General features: G+C 47.0%; 1 protein-coding gene across 2 annotated transcripts; it reads right to left on the bottom strand.

Moving 5' to 3' along the window:
- Nucleotides 1-697: 697 nt before the first annotated feature.
- Nucleotides 698-13,602, bottom strand: SLC17A2 (solute carrier family 17 member 2). 2 transcript variants are annotated; one of them, XM_045497171.1, is made up of 12 exons: nt 13,489-13,602; nt 12,100-12,207; nt 10,193-10,404; nt 8,128-8,361; nt 7,956-8,043; nt 6,998-7,084; nt 5,481-5,599; nt 5,199-5,360; nt 4,597-4,729; nt 4,360-4,507; nt 2,991-3,081; nt 698-1,389 (listed from the first exon to the last, which is right to left on the bottom strand). In XM_045497171.1, exons 2-12 carry the CDS (start codon nt 12,125-12,127, stop codon nt 1,255-1,257), a joined length of 1,437 nt encoding a protein of 478 aa, XP_045353127.1. In that variant the 5' UTR covers nt 12,128-12,207; nt 13,489-13,602; the 3' UTR covers nt 698-1,254. The 2 variants fall into 2 exon arrangements, with proteins under 2 accessions (XP_045353127.1, XP_045353129.1); XM_045497173.1 differs by lacking the exon at nt 8,128-8,361.
- Between the last annotated feature and the right edge of the window lie 9,919 nt (nt 13,603-23,521).

The following is a 23,521-nucleotide window of genomic DNA, read 5'->3' as shown; positions in this document are numbered from 1 at the left end:
CTTCTTTTTGTTTTCTACAAACTCCCCTCCCTCTCTATATTGTAAATGCCCAGAAGACAGAGCCAGAGTGTTCTCATCTTTGCATCGTGCTAAAACACCTGCGCAGAAATACCTGTTGTTCTGCATCAGGAGCTTCTCTTCATCCGTTAAGGTGGCCCAAGGTTGGGCCCCTGCGCTTCTATGGGGCTTTTAAAGATGGTGGGATTTTCTTCTCTAGAACGGTTGCAGCAAAACCAGAGCCAGCATGTGTTTTACGTGGTAGGAACCAGAATCAATTCCTGTTGGAGGCACTGATGACTATTCGAGAGTCCTGGGAAAACAGGAAGAAGTTCAAACGATCTTTGTCAACCCCCAGAAAGAAACTTCTTTGGTACGTGAGATCGTTCTACACTCTCTTCCTTGTTATAGCTTCAGTATTCTTCTCCTTACAAATCATCATTTCATTTGAAAGCACCTCTGTGGTCTCCCTTCAGTTCTCATTACATGCTCCAAGCTAGCTCCTTGTACCTTCTGGAAGTGCCCGTCTTGCCTCCACTTGAGCTTTTCAATTCTGTCTTGATTTCTACTTAACCTCATTCATTTAATCCGTGCCTGGTCATTTCCTGATCGCGAGTCCCCTGGAATCTAGCTAGGATAAGTAGATCTCTGTTTTGCCTGATGCAAATAATCCTAATCTAAATAATTTGACAATGGTCTATTCAATTTTAGCATGTGAATTTTAATAGAATTTAACCACATAAATAAACACCCCTGTTTCGTACAATGTATACAAACCATAAAAAAGTTAATTCTGTGGATTACAGCCTGAAATTTCTGTCCCATGCTCTATAACACATGGCCATCGCTGCTAGCCGGTCTTCTCTGTGTCCATAATCACCCCCACGAAGGTACTTATCAGTGCCTATTTTCACACAGATTTTTATTCATCCAGTATTTCCCAAAGAGGAAGCTTCAAAGGCAACAGGGATTGCCGTTTCAAGTGTGTCCAGCAATTGTCAACCCTGGCTGCATGTTAGAAACCCTGCAGCGTGTCTAACAACCAGGAGCCCCTGGGCTCCCCCACAGACCAGTTCATTCAGTGTCTCTGCGGGTGGACCCCTCCACCGTGTGTTTTAGAAACTCCCCAGGGAGACCCAACAGGAAGCCAGAGGAGAAACGCTGAGGCTATGGCCAAGAATATGAAGGAAGAAGGACAATACGGAAAACGTGTCGCGAAGTTAATGGTCAGCATCGTAAGTGTGCAACTCGCTATCCTCAGAGGCGGGTGATGGTCTTCTCTTTGGCCCAGTCCTGGATTTCTGCTTGTCCAAATGTGATGTAAAAAAACATGCCAAACATGTTGACAGCCGCAGATAGGAAAAAGACATTCCTCCATCCAGACACAGAATCCTGGAGGCAGAGAGTGCAGAATGATCAGCCTCGGCTTTCCTTCTCCAGCCGTTCTCGAAATCTTCCATTTCGAGCATTGCAACATTGATCTCAAAGTATCTAGGGAATGCTGTGCAATAGCCAAGAAGGTTTTGTGAAATTTTGGGGGGACAGAATGACACCACAACGAACATTGGGTACTGGATTAAGAGGGATTTTTCTTTAAATCAAAATAAGTTAACCGACACTAATGTCTTTCTAGAAATTTGGATCTCAACATTCATGAAAACATCACATTCCTCATTGAAAGTTATGCTTCAAGTGACTTTTTTTTTTTAAGAAAACATTTATTTTTGAGAAAGAGAGAGAGAGAACAAGGTGGAGAGGGACAGAGAGGGAGGATCCGAAGCAGGCTCCGTGCTGACAGCACACAGGCCGATGTGGGGCTCAAACCCATGAACCATGAGACCGTGACCCGAGCCGAAGTCCGACGCTCAACCGACTAGCCAACCAGGCGCCCTTAAAGTGACGTGTTTAAGACCTCACCCTTGCGTTCTCTCTGTTTAGTTTTGGTCTTAGCTGTTGACATCAGTGTCACCAGCCCCACTTGGGTGGACATCTCAACACGGCGTGAGTTGTATTTGGCTGGGATGATCCTTCTCATAGTTTGTAGTTCATTTCTGGCACTATAGTCAGGGCGGACTCCTAGCTATTTGGTCAAACATTAACCTGGAAACTAGATCACATGGAGACATATTAAAAATGAAACGAGGGAGAGACGCCTGGGTGGCTCGGTCGATTCAGCGTCCGACTTTTGATTTCAGCTCAGGCCGTGATCCCAGGGTTGTGGGATCGAGCCCTGTGTCCCACTCCACACCAAATGTGGAGGCTGCTTAAGATTCCCTCTGTCTCCCTCTGCCCCCTCCCCCACCGTATTCTTTCTCTTTCTCTAAAAAAAAAAAAAAAAAAAAGAAGAGAGAGAGAGAGAGAGAGAAAAGAAATGAAGAAAGAAAGAAAGAAAACTTTTTTGTAAGCTGACTCTTGTCATCCTGCCACCGCAGGCTGGCTCCGCTTTTCTCTGGGGGCCTCCTAGCCCTCGCTTCCCACTGAGCCAGCCTCACGGCCCATGACCACAGCCATGACCTCTTCACCATGACTTCGCTTCTCTTTTTTTACAGTGGCCTTGGGACACTTGGTGTTTCCGTTTTGTAAATTTTTTCTAATTAGAATTAGTCTGAACAGACTTCATAATCTTTGCCTCCTGCCCCTCTGTCTTCACCCCTTACCATCCCTTGCCGCGTGCCATTCCCTCGGGTCAGAACCAACAACTGCCTCATGCTTTTGCTCCGGGAGGCCACCTGGGCTCTGTTCTCTCCACCTCTGCCCATTCTCATCCACGTAACATCCAGTCATTTGTAGAGGTTCAGCTTATACTGTTCTTTCCCTGGGAAACCCGACCTAACAAGACTGTCTTTCCGAGTCCCCTGTGAGTAGAGTGGTTGCGTTGACACCCGTGCTTGTCTCGGTCGGACCGTGCAGTCGTGGAGGGCAGGGGCCCCGCCGTGATGCCCCAGTGCCTCAAGCGGTACCTGCTACTTGCAGACTTCAATAAACTGGCCAACCTGGCTGATGAGGAATCCGGTGGCTGTGGAAGAGATGATCCCTGCGATGAGCCCGAAGCCCCTGGAGATTCCCATGAGGAAACTTGCGTACCTGTGGGGTAAACATTTCACAGGCGGTTTCCTTTTTATTTTCTGTTGAATTTCATCTAGTTAATTAATGCATTTATTTTGGAAGGAGAGCCAGAGAGAGAGGAGGGGAGAAGGGCAGAGAGAGAGGGAGAATCCCAAGCAGGCTCCACACTGTCAGGGCAGAACCCGACACGGGGCTCGAACCCATGACCCTGGGGTCATGACCTGAGCTGAGATCAAGAGTTGGACGCTCAGCCAACTGAGCCACTGGGGCGCCCCGACAGATGATTCTATATAGAAAGCTGTCTAAGGCTTTTCAGCAACTCAGCTTTAAGGCAGTTCGGTTATTACAGCAAAGTCATTTTGCTTAATGCTGTGTTTTGTTCACCTAGAGACATTCAGGGCAATGTCTGTTTGCCAACCCTGAAATCATCTCTCTGCCAGGCCAACAACCAGGGATGACCTCAGTCTCCCCGGAGACCAGGATTCACCCCGATCCACATCCCAAGGCTGCTCCGCACGGCAGGCAGTTCGTGCAGTGCCCAGGACAACAGACTCTGGACAAAATGCCTGAATCCAAATCCTGGCTCCGCCTTTGTGTGACCCTAGGCATGTCACTTAACCTTCTTGTGCCTTCCGTCTTCTCCAGTTTAAAGTGAGGGCAGGTGCACCTGGGTGGCTCAGTCAGTTAAGCGTGTGACTCTTGATTTCAGCTAAGGTCATGATCTCATAGTTCATGAGTTCAAGCCCTGTGTCGGGCTCCGCGCTGACGGCACAGAGCCGGCTTGGGATTCTTTCTCTCCCTCTCTCTCAGCCCCTCCCGTGATCATGCCCTTGGTCTCTCTCTCAAAACGACTAAATAAACTTAAAAAAAAATCATGATTTAGAGTGAGGACAACAATAGGGCCTACCCCATGCAGTTGTAAGATCAGATGTGTCGATATATGTCTATCGAGTAGGGCTTGGCTCATGGCAAGTGCATACAGTTGAGGGAGCTAATATTACCAACTCTGAAAGCTTTTCCAGAACACATGTGTGTGGGCCCTTTCCCAGGGCACGCAGTTTAGTCTCGGGTGGGGAGGCTTGGGAAGCTTTTCATCTGAATGATTACTGGCCAAGATCGGCAACTGTTGCTCTAACATGCCTTAGGTCGTGGCCACATAGTGACAGTTAGCTGTCATCATTTATCGTTCTATCATCTTGCGCGTGTCATAACGGGAAGGAGTTGCAAGAGGAGGACTGAGGCCTAGCACCTCTGGAAGACCGTGCACGAGGGGAACAAACAGGTGTAAGTTTCTACCTGGGGGCGACATCTAAGGTGTTGATGATGAACCCCGAGTCGCACAGATTGCTGGTCCCGGGAATGAGTATCAGCAAAATAATGGTTGTCACGTAACTGGAAGCCACGAAGGGCAGGGCCACGGCACACAGAGACGGAAGGAGGAGCCCTGGACAATGAAGTCACAGCGTCAGGAACCCTCGCAGACCACATGTGGGAAAAAGGATCAGTTAACCAAGCCCTTGCCCCGGTCCTTACCTAGGGATGAAAAGAGTTTTCGGACAGTGATTAGTCTGAGAAGATTCCTGGACAGAAGGAAGTCTGCCAGCTGGCCTCCTAGAATCGTGCAGCTTGAAGCAGCGATGAAGGGCAGGGATGACAGAACCCCGCTCTGAGGGAAGGAAACGTGTTCCGTGAGCGTGGACGTGCATAGGGCACCAGGGAGGTTCAGGCAGGCGGGCGCTGTGAGCCCACCCCGCGGACGTTCGAGTCGTGTTCAGGGAATTAGTGTCCTTTTCCACAGGGGAAGAACGCTGTCTCAGGGAAGAGGGCCACTCACGCTGCATTACACTGGCGTCCGGAGAAAAGTAACATTAATCTCTAAGGGAAACGGAGGAATCAGCCCGGTGGCCGTGTCGCACAGATCTGCCAGTCAGCGGTTGTGTAAACCAAGGCACATCGTCTTACGTCTACGTGTCCCCGGGTCCGTACAGTGGCAGTCATATTACAATGCCTCTCTCAAGGTCATCGTGAAGGTCGTATGAGGGGTTACGTGCAAGGGCAGGATGCCGTGGGCAGCACAGAGCCGTTTCTCCTCATTGCCGTTACCATTTCCCCAGAAGGACCGGAAGTCTACTCACATCTCTGATGTTAACGTGGAGCACGGAGCTGATGTAGGTCGGGAGGTATGTTATGATTATGGTGCATAACCAGAAATGGCTGAAAAACCCCGCGAAAATGGCCCAAAGCGGTCGGCATCTGGCCATAGCCTTTACGGGGACAGATCGTCTAGGAGAACTGGACTGAAAGGAAATACCTCGTCAACGTGGGGTTGGAACAGCCCCGAAGGGACCTCTCCCGTGAGCCCCACCGCCGCCCGAAGTACCTCTGCACGGGCCACAGGCGGGAGGGGCGCTCTGTACCTGGTGAGCCAGCGAGGCCACGATGTGTTCCTTTTCCCGGACGCTGATGCATGGGTGACGCGTGGGGTCATCATAAATCACTGTGAACCACAGGAGACAGCAGACGCAGCCAATGCTACCTGGGAAGCCGGGACCCAGTTAATTTGCAGGTAGATTTGTACGCTGGGGGAAGGGGGTATCCTCCGAAATGGCACGCCTCTCCCTCAAAACACGCGTATCAGTTCATGCTTATTCCACCAAAGGACCTGTTAAACTTTCCTTATTTCAATTCTTCTAAAAAAACATTCTTCTAAAAAGAAAAAAAAGCTCTCTAGTCTCCACCTGTCAAACCCAGAGCGCCATCTGTCAATGTCAGAGCCGTCTGGAGAGAACACGGGGGTGCCGGGGGGGATCGTACCACCGCGCAGCTGGTTAATTACTCTTAGGGCCCCAGTAGTTATAGTGTTTCTTATTACACACATTATTGTCTTACTTTGGAAGATGTGAATAGTCAGGATTGAAGAAGACAGGAATCATACATACATGAAACCACCTGCCAGAAAATCGGTGGGGCGAGGCCAAGTTTCTGGCATATTTGCAAAAGACGGTGTTATTTGTATTCAAACAATGCATCCGTTAGGGATTTCCAGAAGAAATATTCCTTGATGGTACGTGATTAACACGTGCAGACCGAAATGACCCGGGATTAGCATCATTAGTGAGGAAGCCTTGCAAGCCAGAACCGTATCGGATGGCGTCCTTTGGTCAGAACAAGAGAACGGGCCTGTGTCTTGTGCCTGAGATGGGTCATTGGAAGAAGGTTCGATGTTAACAGTCTCTGGGGACTAATGTTCTTTAGATTCCCTCTAATGACGGGATCCGTCCATTCTTTTATTTATCGAGCAAGAAGCCAGGCGCTGTGATAGTACCAAAGTGGTAAAAGAAAATTATAGAATAGATTCCTTGCCTCACAATTTCACAGTCTCGTGGGGAGGGGGGGCAAATAGATAAGTGTGTGCCAGCATAGCCTAGAGAGGGAATTATCAGTGAGCACCACAGAGGGCAGGAAGACGGCATCTGACAGGATAAGGCTTGGAGGTCTCCCTAGGGGGGTGCAAGTAAATCGAGCTTTGCAAGATCTGCCCTGCAGAGAATAGGTCAAAGCATCTTTGCAGTAATAGCAACTGTAATAAAATACGAAGACGCGTTTCAAGCGTGTGTCACCAACTCTCGGTGACATTGACGTGCGAACCACGGGGCAACTAGAGCCGGCATTTCGGACACGGTGGTGGAGAGTCTGCAGAAGATGCCAGGGGTGGGAGCGGAAGGCCGTGCTCCCCATTCCTCAGAGGCCAGCCCCGCGCGGAGTGTCATCTCCTAGACTGGGGTAAGGGAGCCACCGGTCCTCAACGGCCTTCGTCACCTTCTGTTCCACAAAGGGCCCGTTCTCTCTTATGGGCACGGGGGACGGAGAACGTGGGCGTCACGCTGAACGGCTGGGACACGGGGTGCTCGGGACAGAAGGGAAAGGGACTCACCAAAGATGTAGAAGATAAACGGCCAGCCCAAGGCCTGGGAGATTAGTCCCCCCACGCAGAGGATGATGAAGGACCCAAACGCTGCCCCTGAGGAGAAGAGGGAGAAGAAACACTTACGACAAGACTGAGTGTTCTCCCTGGACGTTGTCCCGGCAGCGAGGAGGCCGACTCAGAATTACTGCGTGAGGACAGCCTCTCTTCCCGCTCACGGATCCCCCCCCCCGGGACAGCCACGTGGAGTAATTGGGATGGATCAACAATACTGATGCTCCTCCTGACACTGCAGCGTGGCTCCCTGAACACCAGTGAGCGCGTCTGCCCCCCACTAGGGTGCGTGTCGTCGGCAGCAAAGTCCTGGAGTCCTGTCATCGGCTCACGCGCAGCCGCTCTGGCCACCCGCCGGCGGTTCGCATGTGGACAATTCACGCGATCTCGCGCACGGGTTAATTCCCTCTTTGGTAACATGGGAGCTTACAACATACTTAATGGTCAGACGGTTGTGAAGATTAGCCCAGAACAGCAAAGAGCTCAGAATCACTTGGGCTCTTCAGACTCTCCTTTCCAGGCTGATGTCTGTCTCTCCTTACCGCTGTGAAATCTGCTCGTCTTAATTCCCGCTTGTGTGTCTTTGCTGAAATGGTGTTTCAGCGCCATTGGGTAAGTATTACATAAATTTACTTGATGGTCTTACATTTATGCAGACCCAAGTTCCAAATGTTTTCCCACAATGCGTTTCTGACTACCCCAGCTCACAGCCGCTTCTAAACCCCAGTGGCTTTACAGCACCGAGGTAGCTCTCTTACAGAGGTTATGTAACCATCTCACATTGTTCAATCTCTCGGTGGCACTTTCTCCTCCCCCCCCCCCGCCCCCCGCCCCCAGACATCCCAGGCAGAGAAGGAAAGACGCGTTTGGGTGAGGCCGATTCCAAAGCTCTAATGCACGTGTATATCCTTACCTGACCCCGCAATGCTGGTGAGTTTGCTTCGTTCGAGTGGGGGAGCCCACTTTGCCCAGATGGTAAACTGACCTGTCCAGGCCATGCCCTGAAATGAACATCATTAAGACCTTCGGTCTTAGTACAGTTCAGGTACCTGTGTCCCGCTCCGAACGAGAAAGTATCTGGATACCTGGGCCATGCCCTGGATCATCCGAATCACGATAACCAAAATCACTCCGAAGTCAGCAGCCAGCGGTGTAAAGAGGGTGAGGAGGGAGGAGATCAGCAAACCAGCACCAAGCATCTGTTTTGCTCCAAATATCCCTGCCAAATATCCACTTGGGATCAGAGTCACTACTATCCCATAGCTGATGGAGCTAAAGATGATACCCTGAGTCTCTGGGCTCCATTCATATACAGAGGCCTGGGGGGGGGGGGGGCAGAAAAAAAGAAAATGCTTCGCTAAGAAGTTCTTTTATGAGAATCTACTTTATTTTTTTATTAAAAAAAATGTTTTTTTAATCTTCATTTATTTTTGAGAGAGAGACAGAGTGTGAGTGGGGAAGGGGCAGAGAGAGAAGGAGACACCGAATCCGAAGCAGGCTCCAGGCTCCGAGCTGTCAGCACAGAGCCCGACGTGGGGCTGGAACCCACGAACGGGGAAATCCCGATCTGAGCTGAAGTCCAAAGCTCGACCGACTGAGCCACCCAGGTGCCCTGCAAAAACCGACTTTAAAACCAGTGCTGCTTGGGTTGGTGGGATCCTGGTATAAAAATCTACTTATCTGTATTTGTTACCTAGCAAATATTCCACCTCTTCCAAACGTGCAACCGGTTATACCCCTAATTTGCTCCTTTCAGAGGGAGAGTAAAAACAAAGGAAATGAAGAAGGAAAGAGAGAAAGAAATGATTACGTGGTAAGAAGCGGTGCATGAAAAACAGCCATTGAGAGAGATTTCACCTGAGAGAGAGTTTCCTTCAACTGTGTGCTTCCGGGAAAAGTTCGGTGACATGTTGACTTCTATTTCAAAAATATTAGGAAAGCACAACTTCCCTGAATTCTCCTCAAAATCTGCCCTTAAAATCAAGTTGAGGAATTATGGTCTGCCCTGGCAGAGATGGCTTCCTGAAACACGCACTGCACGTTAATGAGATCACATTCTTCTTATGAGGTAAGCCAATAAATAATTTTTGGCAGCCTACTAGGCTTGTGGCATCATGCTATAAATTGAAGAGACAAAGAGAAATTTGAGAAGAGACAAAAACAATTTGCAAAGGTCCCAGGAAGGAAGCAGTACTTGGACCACCCTTTGAAGGATGATTATGATTTGTACAAAGGGAAATAAGAAAATTCATTTTTGTTGAAGAGCGAAAGTAAACTTGTAGCATTTGGAGTGAAACCAAATGCTGAGAAACTAACCAGGACTCTGAGCTGCTCAGAACAAGGACCTTCCTTGGACCACTGACAGCAGATCTGAGTGTGCTGAGAAGTGGGACCAGGTTTTTGGAGGAGCACAGCACGTCGAGAGAGAGGGAGAGAAAGAGTATGAGCAGGGGACAGGGACAGAAGGAGAGAGAGAATCTTAAGCAGGCTTCACACCCGACGTGGGGCTCGATGCAGGGCTCAGTCTTACCACCATGAGATCATGACCTGAGCAGAGGTCAAAAGTCAGACATTTAACCAACTGAGCCACCCAGGCGCCCTGAAGCTGTCTTGTATTCTTGAGCACAAGAATGTGAATGTGTAGAATGAATGATGGAAAAAAGACTGGAGGCAGAGAGGTCATTATAAATAAGCTGGGTCCAAGGTAATACAATCATGAAATACAAAGGTGACATCAGAAATCTACAGTAAGGGGCGCCTGGGTGGCTCGGTCGGTTAAGCGTCTGACTTCGGCTCAGGTCGTGATCTCACAGTTCGTGGGTTCAAGCCCCACATCAGGCCCTGTGCTGTCAGCTGGAGTCTGGAGCCCGCTTCGGCTTCTGTGACTCCCTCTCTCTCTACCCCTCCCCTACTCGAGCTCTGCCTCTTTCCCTCTCAAGAGTAAATAAACATTAAAAAAAAAAACAACCCTGCAGTAATCGATAGTTTAAAGGAAAAAATTTAACAATAGGGTATAATCCTGATTCTTCTACAATCCTGTGATAAAGATTTTATTTAACTCATCGACGAAGAAGGAATTGGTAAACTGTTACAGCTGGCCCAAAGAGAACTCAGAGACCCATAAGCAGGAAGTAATGCTGATACACTTACCCCTGTGTTAAATTCCTTGATGGATGTGCTGGGGTTGCTGAGGGTTTCTGCCAGAGGTCCTTCTGCGGAGGCGTTGGATAGACCATGCGGCTGAGAGCTGTTCACCATGGCAATGATCGCAATGCTCAGACTCACACGCTGGGTTATCATGGTGAAGTTTGAGAAGTGCATGATGAGAGCCAGTCCATAGCGTAACGAACAGAAACCTCGAGCTAGGAGACAATACGGAAGGACGCACTGAGCATCCCGACCGAGGCCGCCGTCTTTCCGTTTCTCCCACGACTACACCTGGAAAACAACAGGGCCCTCGCTCGGCCCCACCGCCTTCTCTCGCCAAAATAACCATGACTACAGTGCTCCTTGGCCATATTTTTAAATTGACTTCAAGACAATGAATCTGGGCTCTTACAGTCAAGCAAAGCACATATGACCTTTTTCCAGAGGTGTGGGAAGCAGATGGTAACTATAGGAAAGTCTAAGGGAGGGCGCTTATGTCACATTGTCCCCAGTAAAGTGAGTGGGGGGGGGGGTGCGAAGATGGCGGCGGGGAGGGGGGGGTCAAACCGGTCCCCCAGCTGCAAGTCAGAGGTCCTGTCCATTTTGCATATTCATTTCATTTACATAAAGCTGGGAGCTTTATACTTACCATGGAGCTGTCTTTGAAAGAAGCTGACGGAACACCCAAGGATTCACTTTTAAATATCTGAGATAGTGTGTGTGGAAACGAGCACCACCACCCCCCCACCCCCCGCTCCCCCGACTCCTGAATGTGACACTCACTTGGAAACACCTTTGTCATGTCACTAGACCCTGCCTCCACGTATGCCCAGCTTTCAAGAACTAACACAGCGGGGCTCCTGGGTGGCTCAGTCAGTTAAGTGCCTGAATTCAGCTCAGGTCATGACCTCATAGTTTGTGGGTTCGAGCCCCGTGTTGGGCTCTGTGCTGACAGCTCAGAACCTGGAGCCTGCTTTGGATTCTGTGTCTCCCTCTCTCTCTGCCCCTCCCCCGCTCACACTCTGTCCCTCTCTCAAAAATAAATAAACATTTTAAAAAAAGAAAGAAATAACTAACTAAGAGCCACTTTTATTGAGTTTGGAGGTGATATGGCAATGGGCGAGTATTCAATATGTGACAAGAGCAACACATTCTTTAAAAGTCCCCACAAAACGCAACAAGGGACCAATGTTGCAAGGGTTCCCAAGCGAATGATGGATTCAATCTCTTCTGTAGATTTGGAGAAATGGAACTAAAGAGAACCAAAAAGAGGGCCTGTGAACAAACAGATAAAAATGTAAGGAAAGAAATCATTTGTAATGGCCAAACAGCCTCAGTGATAGGACTGTTTGCCTGCGAAGGACTTCCTTCCATGCCACTGGAGGATTCCAAAGCCGCTTGGCAATCACATCATGGCAGGAATTCATGCACAAGTTGTTTAAAATGACTTTTTCAAGACTTATTCCGTTCCTTACGTCCCAGGATCTGTTGGGCATTTGTCTTGATTTCTAAGAGGTAACTCAGTGAGGCTCCCTAAAAAAAAGCAACGGGTAACAGGACGAGGGGCCAGAGCTGGTCCAATGTTGTTCAGAGAGTCTTTATAATGGGTGACATGATAAGAAAGAAAGAAAAGAAAGAAAGAAAGAAAGAAAGAAAGAGGGAAGGAAGGAAGGAAGGAAGGAAGGAAGGAAGGAAGGAAAAAGAAAGAAAGAAAAAAGAAAGAAAGAAGGAAAAAAAGAAAGAAAGAAAGAAAGAAAGAAAGAAAGAAAGAAAGAAAGAAAGAAAAAGAAAGAAAAAGAAAGAAAGAAAGAAAAGAAAGAAAAAGAAAACAGGAAGAGAAAGAGAGGAAAAAGAGCCGTGGAGATAAGCTTCCAGCCTTCCAGCAAGTAGTCTTGATGGGGAGGATTTACCTTTCTTGGGCGAAGGCTTCTTGTCCATTTGGCTCCTCTGGAGGCAGTGGTAGGCTCTGTGGTTGACTTTCGCTCTGCCCCGAATCTTTCACCACGACTGGTTTTGATCTACGGAGTGAACAACAATCCAAAATACGGCACACAGATAACTGTCTCATGTTAACGTGGCCCTCTCTCAGCACCAGTAAAAGTTTTGATCCAACATGGCTATATGATTGACATTTTGAGCATGCTTCTTGATTTTTACGCTAATGGAAAACTCAGTTTTTACAAGAAAATCCAGCTGTAAGCACCAGCTATGTGACTTAGAGCCTCGTCATTTAAATTCTCCAACCATTCATTCTTATAAGAGTAAGCCTCTTTCTGGAGTGTGCCACAAGAATTAAATGAGAAAATTGCAAACCACAGAGAACCAAAGGTGAAGCGTGTTGCAGCTTAAGGTGGGTCAGAAGACAGGAAAGTTAAATAAAGCTCAGGAGCTGGGGAGAAAGTTCCAGAATAGCCCTTTCTCTCCTTATGATCATGTTGCCATCCCTTCTGTACAACCAGAACGATGCTGTATTGTGGCTTCTCTGAATAGGAAGGGGGACATTGCATAACACTTAACGTGTATTACCTTTGAGGCTCTAAAATGTTTATTGTTGCCTTTGCTACACACAATTTGGACACTTTCTTGGGCTGAAAAGTTCTTCAAACCGTGTGTAAAGTCACACTGAGTGAGGCTTTCTACTACAATTCCAAATATATCCAGTTATTTTGACAGGAAAAGAGAATTCATGATCCCCAAATTTGATACTCATATAGCAATCAAACTCTCGGTAGATACATACATTGATTTCCTTTAGGAACAATCCTCATCCTAAGATCGCTGTCAATATGGCAGCCATTCCTAAACTTTACAAATACTGGATCATGCTTATATTTCATCACTCAAAACTTTGCATTCTTTCTGCACACAAATTGAACAAGACTTATCTGCACCCTCAGGGATGTTCATAACCTATGACTTTAGGATAGAGGCTCATAAAGAATGAGAAGATGAAGAATTTTGTCCCCCCATAATTCACGCCCGTGTTGATAGCTGCACGTCCACAGAAAGAGAGGCAGGTTCACATAAGTGCCAGCAGTGGCTAATTCTGGGTTATGGAACATGGTGGTCACATTATTCTAAAGGATTTTCCATATCTGCTAAGTGCTTTTGCTGTTTGTTTGTTTTGTTTTTTTACAACTTGTAGACACTCGTGTTATACCGAGAAGCCGCTAGTGTGAAAGATCGATGATTGGGCCTTCGGTAACACAGACAGGACAATCTTCTGCTCGCCAAGTGTCTCCTGAATTCTAAGAATAAGATCTGCCCATCTAAGTTTTGAAATTTTCTTTTTTGTTTACCTGGACCTAGATGGATGCCCAGTTGCTAAACAAGAGAAGGTCAGCACCAGGAATCATGTTGGCTTTCGTCCTGCCGTGGAGGGCTTACGAGCCTTGCAAACATCTGGCTGAGATCAGGAGCCCGGGTCAGTGCGTTTCACTCAGATCCTAGCTGAAGCAAAATGGAATGGACGCCTCGTTTACCCAGAGTTTGGACCATTTTCTGTCTGATTTCCCCTGTTATGTAAGATCCCAAGACTTGCCTGAAGGCAACTTTTTCAACATAACGTGCAACCAAGAGTCATTACACCCCAGCTACAGATTCCCCACCAACCGCTCTGATAAGTCCTGCAGGCCCCGAGCTCTAGAGCTGAAAGACGCTCCGAGATCTTCTGCCCAACTGTTCACCGTGCTGCTGAGAAAACTGCTGTGCGGGAAGTCCGAGAAGTGGACACAGGCCACGTAGGTCACAGAGCCAGCACCGGGTCTCCTGACGCCCAGCCTGCTGCTGCCTCTGTCCGCTAGAGCCACTTCCCCTATATGCTCATATTTTACGCACAGCCTAGAATGCAGTAGGGTAGGCTCTTTCGGGAGGGTTCCACAGGGGAAGTTACATGGCTTTCCTTTTTTTAGTCATTTCTTCAAGAAGGACATTTGATGGTGAAAATACTTTCCAGTCGAGCTTCGAATAGTTAAAAGAATAAAAACGACTGCCTTTTCTTGCTGTTTTTGTTAGTGCAATCCTGCCACAAACCTTCCTTTCCCTCGTATCTGTTGCCACCCTGCCTTAGCTTACACGACTTAACAGGCTGTTTTGAATTTTGTCTCAATAGCTGACTTCAGTTGTGAACTTCCTGTGTCCTTTGCACGAGACAAACAGAGAAATCGGGCAGACCTCCCAAACCACTGTAGCCTAGGGGCTCTCGGGACGTAGTAATGGAAACGATTTTCCTAACGTAATCGCAGGAGCCCGTGAAACGACAGGATCTGTGCCTTGTCACGACCAATAGGCGCTCAGAGACAGTGGTTTGAGTCTGGGTCCCATTGTAAGCATGGTTGAGGACCCTCCATTCCACAGTGACACTTCTAAAACCTCGTGAGTCAGAGAGGCAAAACTATAAGTAGATATAGGAAAATGGAAAAGAAATGAAACGAAAGTCTATCTTTTAAAAATAATTTCATGAGGGGCGCCTGGGTGGCTCAGTTGGTTAAGCGACCGACTTCGGCTCAGGTCAGGATCTCGCAGTCTGTGAGTTCGAGCCCCACGTCGGGCTCTGTGCTGATGGCTCAGAGCCTGGAGCCTGCTTCCGATTCTATGTCTCTCCCTCTCTCTACCCCTCCCCTGCTCACGCTCCGTATCTCTCTGTCTCTCAATAATAAACGTTAAAAATAATTGGAAAAAAAAATAAAAATAACTTCATGATACAATATTGAGTTGTATTTGATATAAAATTAACAACATAGACAATATGGTTTAGGCCTAAGCAAAAGAATCGTTTTTTCCTATTGGTCTCCGCCTGGAACTCACTGTTTCATTATAGTGGTCTTTCGATTGCTTAGATTTCCCCTAATCCCCAGCCTGTCTTGCATCATCTCTGTTAGTCCAGTCCCCCAGTTTGCTCAGAGTAAATGTTACATGTGGCTGAAAGAGCATGAACTTGTGGTTCAAAGGGTATCCAGGGACTACGTTCTTCTCTGCCATTCACAAGCTGAGCTTTTTCATTTCAGCTTTTTCACAGTTTTCAAAATCTTTCAGCTTTTTCACAATTTCATACACTAGGGGAGCTTTAGTTGAATACGAAATAGAAACAATCAGGAAGTACGGGGATAACATTACTTCACAGGACTATTGTGAGTAGAAAAATAGGTCTGAGGCATGCCTTCTGATTGGAAAACGTACGTTGTAAACGGTTATTGACATTAACTACAGCAATAATAATAAACAGGCATCAGATTGGCACTCGGGACCTCTCAGGTGAATCAGTCCCGATTTATGCATTTCTGGAGAAGTGCTTCTGATTCATCATTAAACTGGTTTTAAACATTTCCTTTGGAAAGTGGGTTCTTCCAGGGGCGCCTGGGTGGCACAGCCGGTTGAGCATCCAACTCCTGTCTTTGGCTCAGGTCATGATCCCAGGGTTGTGGGATTGAGTCCCGCGTCGGGCTCCCTGCTGAGCCTGAAGCCTGCTTGGGATTGATTCTCTCTCTCTCCCTGTGCCCCTCTCTCCCCCACTTGCACTGTCTCTCTCTCTCTCTCTCTCTCTCAAATAAAGAAAACATTTAAGTGGGTTCTTCTACTAGAATCCACGAGATGGGAGAATAAGGAATGCATCTTGCTGGAACATCAGAGAATATCAGAGGACAAGAAGCAGTTTCTTCCATGTTAGTAAGACTGAGGCCCCTTTGTGTCACCCGCCCCTACCTTTCTGAAAAATCGGTAGGGCTGAAGTAAAACTGGTTATTCCAGTAGGTAATTTATGTCATGCGGTCAATTCACTTATGGATTTAATCGCGAAAAAAAAAAAGAAAGAAAAAGAAAAAGAAAAACCGTATCAAGCACCAAGAGTGGGTGATCCTAGAAAGCAGAGTAACGCCAAAATCAAGCACAGTTGGGTCCGTGCCTCGGGGGACTCACGGCTCGGCTCGCCAGGAGATGTGCAAGATTCCCCTTGACCCTTTCCTCCAAGTGACAACCTCAGGCTTGCCTTCCAGGGCAACCGTGCTTTGGACTAGGGACCTTCTCTGGCAGGTTGGGAGAAGGCACCTTCTTCAGTCTTCACCAAGAGCTTCCCATCGGAGCACCTGTGGGTGCTCATCATGGTCTCTCTGAGCATCTTCCCCGAGCTCTGAGGGCAAGGAGCCAGGTGAGCTCCACAAGCATGTACGTTCTCTTGCTTTGATCTTATTCACAACTTCCTATTCGCCTTTTTTTTTTTTGAGGCATCATTTCAAATATACGTGGCAATCTGAAAAGACTCATCAGTCACAGTCCCCAAATCCAAGCCTTGTTAGTTCTGATCCAGCATTTTATCCCCCAGTGAAACCCACCCAGCTCCTCAAGGTGCCACAGTTAATACAGAATCCCCAGAGAAGGGACCATTGTCCAGTGTCCATGGACATCGGTGGCCTCTCAAGCCGTGCTCTAGAGTATCGATTGAATCGATTGCACGTTTTAGAAAGTCTCTTCTTCATTTTGAAGCCAGAAACCGTTCCCAGATGGGAATCCTTAGGCTACGTTCATGGTGTTCCTCTGACTTCCCCTCAAAGTGCTCCCTCCCTTTAATGGATCTCTGATTGATTAGTAATTATCCTCAGACCCAAAAAGAATAAAAGCACTTACCTTCGCCATTAAACCAGTATTTTAAGCCCTAGACTACAAGGCTACTTGAAGAAGTTTCTGTCCCTTCCTCCCTTTCAAATAATTCCACAGAGTTTCACAAGGATAAATAATTAGCCACGTGGCAGTCAGACAGCATCAGGTTTGGCCCCACATTCTCAGAGCAGAGAGCCTGGGTTTGACTCTGCTGCTTAATTTTTAACTTCAAGTCCCCACTGATAAAATGAGTGTCTCGAAAGGTGACATCATGTTTTTCTGCTCAGAACTGTGCATGCAACCAAAAAAAGTCAACAAGCATTTTTCCTGAAAGGAAGGGGCCATGGTGTGGAGGAAACAGCAAAGCTCTTAGGATGGGAGAAGTGACGTCAACCCCACCTTCACTTCCTGGTGTTTTCTGTGGCCTTGGACACGTCACCCGCCTTCTGTGAATTGGTTTCTACATCAGTAAAGCAAGGTTCTAATACTGAACTCGTGGGGGGATTGCACAAATGAAATGAAATATTTATGCTGACCGAGAGTAGGTCCTCAATAAACGAGACGTTCCCGGGGGTTCTGGTAAGTCAGCTAGACTTTCCTTAAGCTTTTGGTGCCCACATGCTAATAAATGTGGACGCTGGCTACTCCGATATCTACTCATGAAGCGACCCTGTGTTGGGGAACGTCATCAAAAACGTGTGACCACCGGCTGACCCATGAGCTAGACCTGGGCTCTCAGAGCCTCCTCGCCCTCTCCTCTGTCCTAGGAATGTGGGTCCCACTTGTCCTTCCTGCTTCCAGAGCCTGCTCCAAGGACATGGCCTTGAGATGGTGATGTGGTGTTGAGAACACCCAGTTGGGGCCTCGTTATAAACTTCGAAGATTTCGAGGTGGGTGCAGCGATCCATTCATTTTGCTGCCACCCACGACAAGTGTCGTATGCACATTTCCTTTGCTATTATTAAAACCCGTCACCTACCAACCTGGAGTGGCCTGCCTCTTTCTTCAGTCTCTCCCTGCCCTCTGAGTCCAGGAGCCGGTTTCCGATTACGCTCGGGATGTCCCCAAGAGCGGTGCAAACCAATACGCTGAACCCTTCCTTCCTGCTTCTTCTCTGTACCTTTTGTACTCCAGGCTCTGCTCGACTCCTGATGCTTGGATTGTGTCTCAGTTGTGAGTCGTAGTTTTTGGTCTGTGGTTGCTACCGGATACTTCCAGTTTGACTCTTGGCCCTTAGAAATGAAGTGAGGGCCCGCCCTCTCTCGCTTCATTAGCTTCAAACTGCCGTGGTTGAGTTTCCTGTCAGGTCTGACTCCCCAGACTCCCCCAGAGAGCCAACTGGAGTCAGCCCCTTAGTTTAACTCCTTGGTTCCTTTGTATTGGTTCCCTGTTGCTGCTGTAACAAATTAACACAAACTTCATGACTTAAGACAACACGTATTTATTCTCCCAGTTCCGGAGGTCAAAAGTCTAAAATGGGTTTCACTGGACCAAAAACCAAGGAGTCTCCCAGGGCACATTCTCCCTGGAGGCTTTAGGGGAGAATCCATTTCCTTACCTTTTCCAGCTTCTAGAAGTCACCAGCTTTCCTTGGCTCACAGCCCCTTCCTGCATCTTTAAAGGCAGCAGCAAAACATCTTTAGATCTTTCTCTCGAAGCCTGACCCTCCTGCCTCCCTCTTTATAAGGACGATTGCAATCGTATTGGGCTCACTTGAAAACTCCAGGACAGTCTTCCCACCTCAAAATCCTTAACTTAATCACATATGTCATGTGCCCTTTGCCACACGAAATCACATATTGACAGGCTCCGGGGATTAGGATGTGAAAGTCTTTAAGTGGCATTATTGAGTCTGCTTTTAAGGCATGGACGGGGAGCCAGGAGAATTGAGATAATAGTTCCTTTCTTCCTTTAATGAAAATCCTGGTTCTTGACTTATTGCAAAGTCATCAGGTACCTGATAAGCCAAAAAAATGGTTAAAATGGTTAAAAATGGTTAAAAAATGGTTAAAAATTAGGGCTTTTTTTTTTTTTTTTTTTTTTTTTTTTTTTTTTTTTGCTTAGTCTGCCCAGAAGAAGAAAAATTTCTTTTTTTTTTTTTTAATGTTTATTTATTTTTGAGAGAGAGAGAAAGACAGAGCATGAGCGGGAAAGGGACAGAGAGAGAGGGAGACACAGAATCCGAAGCAGGCTCCAGGCTCTGAGCTGTCAGCACAAAGCCCGATGCGGCGCTTGAACTCACAAACTGCGAGATCATGACCTGAGCTGGAGTCAGATGCTCAACCGACTGAGTCACCCAGGCGCCCCTAAGGTCTGATAATTTCTAATTTGCTCAAAGGCACAGCATGACTTAGCAGTAACCCTAGCAGAAGAAGTAGCCAAGAGCGGATTCCCCAAAATAGGAGTAAATATACTAAGGAAAAATGGCCCACAGTCCAATGCCACAAGTAAGGTTCAAACTGTATTCTTCAAACTGCATATTTTGTTTAAACAGTGTAATCCTATAGTGGAGTTTTGCAAACTCTCCAGAGGGATCCGTGTATTTGAAAACTGCTGTATTCACAGCTCTTGGCATAGTCTTTGGCCTATAGTATGTGTTCATTAAACATTAATTTATTACATGGATGAATTCTTGAGTCATGCTCACCATCAGGAGTCAGGATTTCTGTATACTAATAGAGTATATTCTCTATAGTAATAGAGCAGAAAAGATCAGAGGCCCTTAGAATGTTAGGTCTCTCTGGCCTGGTATTAACAGCTGTTTCCATTCAGAGCAGTTTCATTCCACACTCTTTCTTTCTTTTTCTTTTTCTTTTCTTTTTTTTCTTCTTGGAGAATTTATTCTGTTCCAGATGTGGTGCTTGCTTCTGAGAACACCAGTTTGTTTAAGACCTGACCCATGACTGCACAGAGTTCGGAGTCCGCTGAGTGAGACGACTCCCAGACAGACAGCTGGGATGACAAGTCTTGAAAACAAATAATACACGCGTGCACGGGGGACACCAGGAAGAGCAGATCAGGACCCCGCCTCATCTGCTTCCAGGAGGAGGCACGGCTGTAGTCAGTCTTCACAGGTGGTGTGGGTGAGTCAGTGACCAAGGGCAAGGACCTTCCAGAAAGAGCAAAGGCACAGAGGCGCAGTGTGGACGATCGCAATTGTTCAACACCACCAGGGATTACGGTGCAAAGCAGGAAGGGGATTTGGAAACTGGCTGCAAACACGGGAAAGATTTTTTTTCTGTTCATCAGTTGCTTTCCCCGGTAGTAGAAATAACCAGCCAGGAACGGAGATAGAAAGTTTTTAAGGTTTTCTAGGCACAAAAACTGCAAAATTTTTAAGAATCACTCGAACGAGAAACGTGTGGCTCAAAGGAAGAAAACAATAACATTTTATTAAGGACATAAAACACAACCTGACTAGGTAGAACTATGGACTACATTGTTGGGTGGGAGCACTTCATATCATAAAAGTGTTGATCCTCTCGGAATTCACAAACACATTCAGTGAAAATGCAACTCAAAAAAAGAAAGCCAGAGGGGCAAACTGGAAATAACCTAAGAGTTCATCATTGGGAGACTGACCAAACAGATTGGAAGACATCTTTATATTTAAAAACTGAGCAACACTTTAAAAGAATGAGTGGTATCTGTACCATTTCACTTGGACGCTTTTTATTTTTTTCTTTAATATTTATTTAACAAAATTTTTTTTCAATGTTTATTTATTTTTGAGAGACAGAGAAACAGTGTGAATAGGGAAGGGGCAGAGAGAGGGAGACACAGAATTCAAAGCAGGCTCCAGGCTCTGAGCTGTCAGCACAGAGCCCGATGCGAGGCTTGAACCCATGAACCATGAGATCATGACCTGGGCCGAAGTCGGACGCCCAACTGACTGAACCACCCGGCACCCCTATATTTATTTATTTTTGAAGGAGATAGAGAGAGAGAGAGACAAAATGCGAGCGGGAGAGGGGCAGAGAGAGAGGGAGACATAGAATCTGAAGCAGGATCCAGGCTCCAAGCTGTCAGCACAGAGCCCGATGTGGGGCTCGACCCCACGAGCCATGAGATCATGACCTAAACCGAAGTCGGACACTTAACTGACTGAGCCACCCAGGAGCCCCTGACTTGGATGTTTTTTATAATGTATAATTTAAGCGAGTAAAACAGATGCAGATTACATAGAAAGGGACCCCATATTTTTCTAAATATTTACCCAAGAAAACAGGATATCAATATATCTTTGTGTGAGATTCTATGAGTCAGACCTGGCTGTTAACTTTGGTTATCTGGTTTGGGTAACTAATGAGACGGTTAAAACAAAACAAACAAACACACAAACAAAATAACTATAAAACTAAACAAAAGGGTGATGACAGAAAATGAGCGTTTATTACCTATGCCTGTGGAATTATGCATGTGTGTACGTGTGTGAATACACATAAGCGTGTATTTGTCTATGTGTGTATACGCATGTCCAGGCGTATATGTCTACGTGTACAGGTATACACACACGTATATGTTGAGAGAGAGCTAGAGAGTCAGAAACAGCAAAATATCTAAGATAAGTGGCTCTGTGGGGAGAAATAAGTCTGACCTTCTCACTTAGGTTTTTTTTTATATTGTTTAAAGTTTTGTACAAAGAGCATTTATTTATTCTGGAATCAGAAAAAGAAAAAGCCCATTTTGATTTTAGAGAAACCTGTAGCACCCAGATCACACACTCCACGTCAGGGACTGGTAGGAAATTTGGGGCAGAAGTCAGCAAGACTGGGTCACAGCGGCCTTTATGTAACACTCAGGAGCGTGAACTTCACCTTGCAGCCCCTGTGGGAGACAGCTACGCACAGCAGTGTACAGAGGCCACAGGGAAAACACGGAACGTTTTTCTGAAGTGCCAGTTTTATGCAATACTTTGGGGAACATGTTTTTATTTGTTTTAAACAAATTGAGTCACTTGTAAAACTTGCGTGAATTCTGAAAGGAAAAATATGGACTTGGGGCACCTGGGTGGCTCAGTCGGTTCAGCGTCTGACTTCGGCTCAGGTCGTGATCTCTCTGTCTGCGGGTCCGAGCCCCGCGTCGGGCTCTGTGCTGACAGCTCGGAGCCTGGAGCCCGCCTTGGATTCTGTGTCTCCCTCTCTCTCTGCCCCTCCCCTACTCATGCTCTGTCTCTCTCTTGCTCTCTCAAAAAGAAATAAATGTTAAAAAAAGAAAGAAAGGAAGGAAGAAAGAGAAGGAAGGAAAGAAAGAAAGAAAAAAAGAAAGAAAGAGAAAGAGAGAAAGAAAGAGAAAGAAAGAAAGAAAGAGAAAGAAAGAAAAAAAGAAAGAAAAAAATGTAGCCTTGAAAAAAGAATTCCTCCAGGCTTTCTTGTGTTACACACCCAGATTCACTCTGTAGTTAGATATCGTCTAGTGGAAAAAATTAAAAGTGGGAAGCAAAACGTTTTAAGCAAGGGTGAGGTGTGATCAGGTTTATACTTCTAGGAAGTTTAGCCTGGTGGTTATGCCTGATGGATGAGAGTGAGTACGTCCCTAACTGAAAAGTACTACTAGGTAAGAAGCTCAAGGTGGGAGTCACAGAATTAAACCGACTTCGCTTTCCAAGAGGGAGACAGAGGGTGGCAGAGAAGGGCTGAACCACAGGAGGAGCTTCCCGAATCATTCCACGTGACTCCTCTAAGTGATCGTCCTAGAACTTGAAATCTGGCTGCAGTGGGGCACCTGGGTGGCTCAGTCACTTGCGCATCTGACTCCGGCTCGGGTCATGATCTCGGGGTTCCTGAGTTGGAGCCCCACATCGGGCTCACTGCTGTCAGCGTAGAACCCGCTTCGGATCCTCTCTCCACCTCTCTCCCTGCCCCTCCCCGACTTGTGCTCTCCGTCAAAGATATATAAAACATTAAAAAAAAAAAAAAATCTGGCTGCAAAATGACACTGCGGTCGAAAGAAGATAAACAGGCCTCCAGATCAAGGTCCCCAAGGATTCGAGCGGGCACTAGCATTCACCTCTCGTTCACAAAGAAGATTTTCCAAGGGGTTCTCCAAGCGAGTAAACACGGATTATCTCTATGAGGCCACTGGCCTTCGGATGGGGCCTTCAGCTTGGAGGTGTTGTGCGCCCTATGGAAAAGGCAACGATTGAGTTTATCTCCCGACCCCGCGGTGAAAAGGAGGCTGTGGACCTCTTGCTCACCTTCTCCCTGGGCCTGCAGCGTAATCACAGCCTTCGAGGCCTCAGGTCCTAAACGGCAAGAAGAGGCATAGAGAGACCAAGCCTCGCGCACCAACAGCAGCTTTTGCTAGAATTTTAAGAGAGAGAGACCCTTAAAAGCTACCATGGAAAGCTCGCGTATGGTCTGTGGAAGGAGCAACTTCTTATGCAAACAGCAGATAGGACAATGGAGAAACACAGCAATAAAGTCGAATGCAGCAAAGGACGGGCATAAATCACCTCTGCGTGTCCTGCTCCGACTCGCGGTGTACTTGTGATTTGAGAAACCAGTGTCCTTGATTCCAAAAACTTCTCGCCTAGTACCTTCAAACACTTCTGCTCTGATCAACCGACCTATTACGGGTATACAGAAACTCTCGTCTATCCTTGACCTTGAACTGCATTTTCCTATACTGTATACGTTCCTCTTCGTCTTTCTGGTCTGTTCTGCATTCTGAGCTAACCCCTCAAAATGTTCTTCCGTTGCCCTAAGGCGGCACGTCCGAAATTTCACGGGCATATGCGTT

The sequence above is a fragment of the Leopardus geoffroyi genome, chromosome B2 (assembly GCF_018350155.1).
Source record: "Leopardus geoffroyi isolate Oge1 chromosome B2, O.geoffroyi_Oge1_pat1.0, whole genome shotgun sequence".
NCBI classification, from domain to species: domain Eukaryota; kingdom Metazoa; phylum Chordata; class Mammalia; order Carnivora; family Felidae; genus Leopardus; species Leopardus geoffroyi.
This window is presented reverse-complemented; position numbering and strand designations above follow the sequence as displayed.

What these genes read in the sequence shown, in the direction of transcription:
- SLC17A2 (XM_045497171.1), bottom strand. Translation starts at nt 12,127, where the DNA reads ATGGACAAGAAGCCTTCGCCCAAGAAAG. An exon ending in TCCACGTTAACATCAGAGAT is followed by an intron (nt 4,730 to 5,198) that starts GTGAGTAGACTT and finishes TCCTTCCCTCAG; the next exon opens with AGCGGGGTTCTGTCATCCCT. An exon ending in ACCTTAGATGTCGCCCCCAG is followed by an intron (nt 3,082 to 4,359) that starts GTAGAAACTTAC and finishes TTTACCCCACAG; the next exon opens with GTACGCAAGTTTCCTCATGG.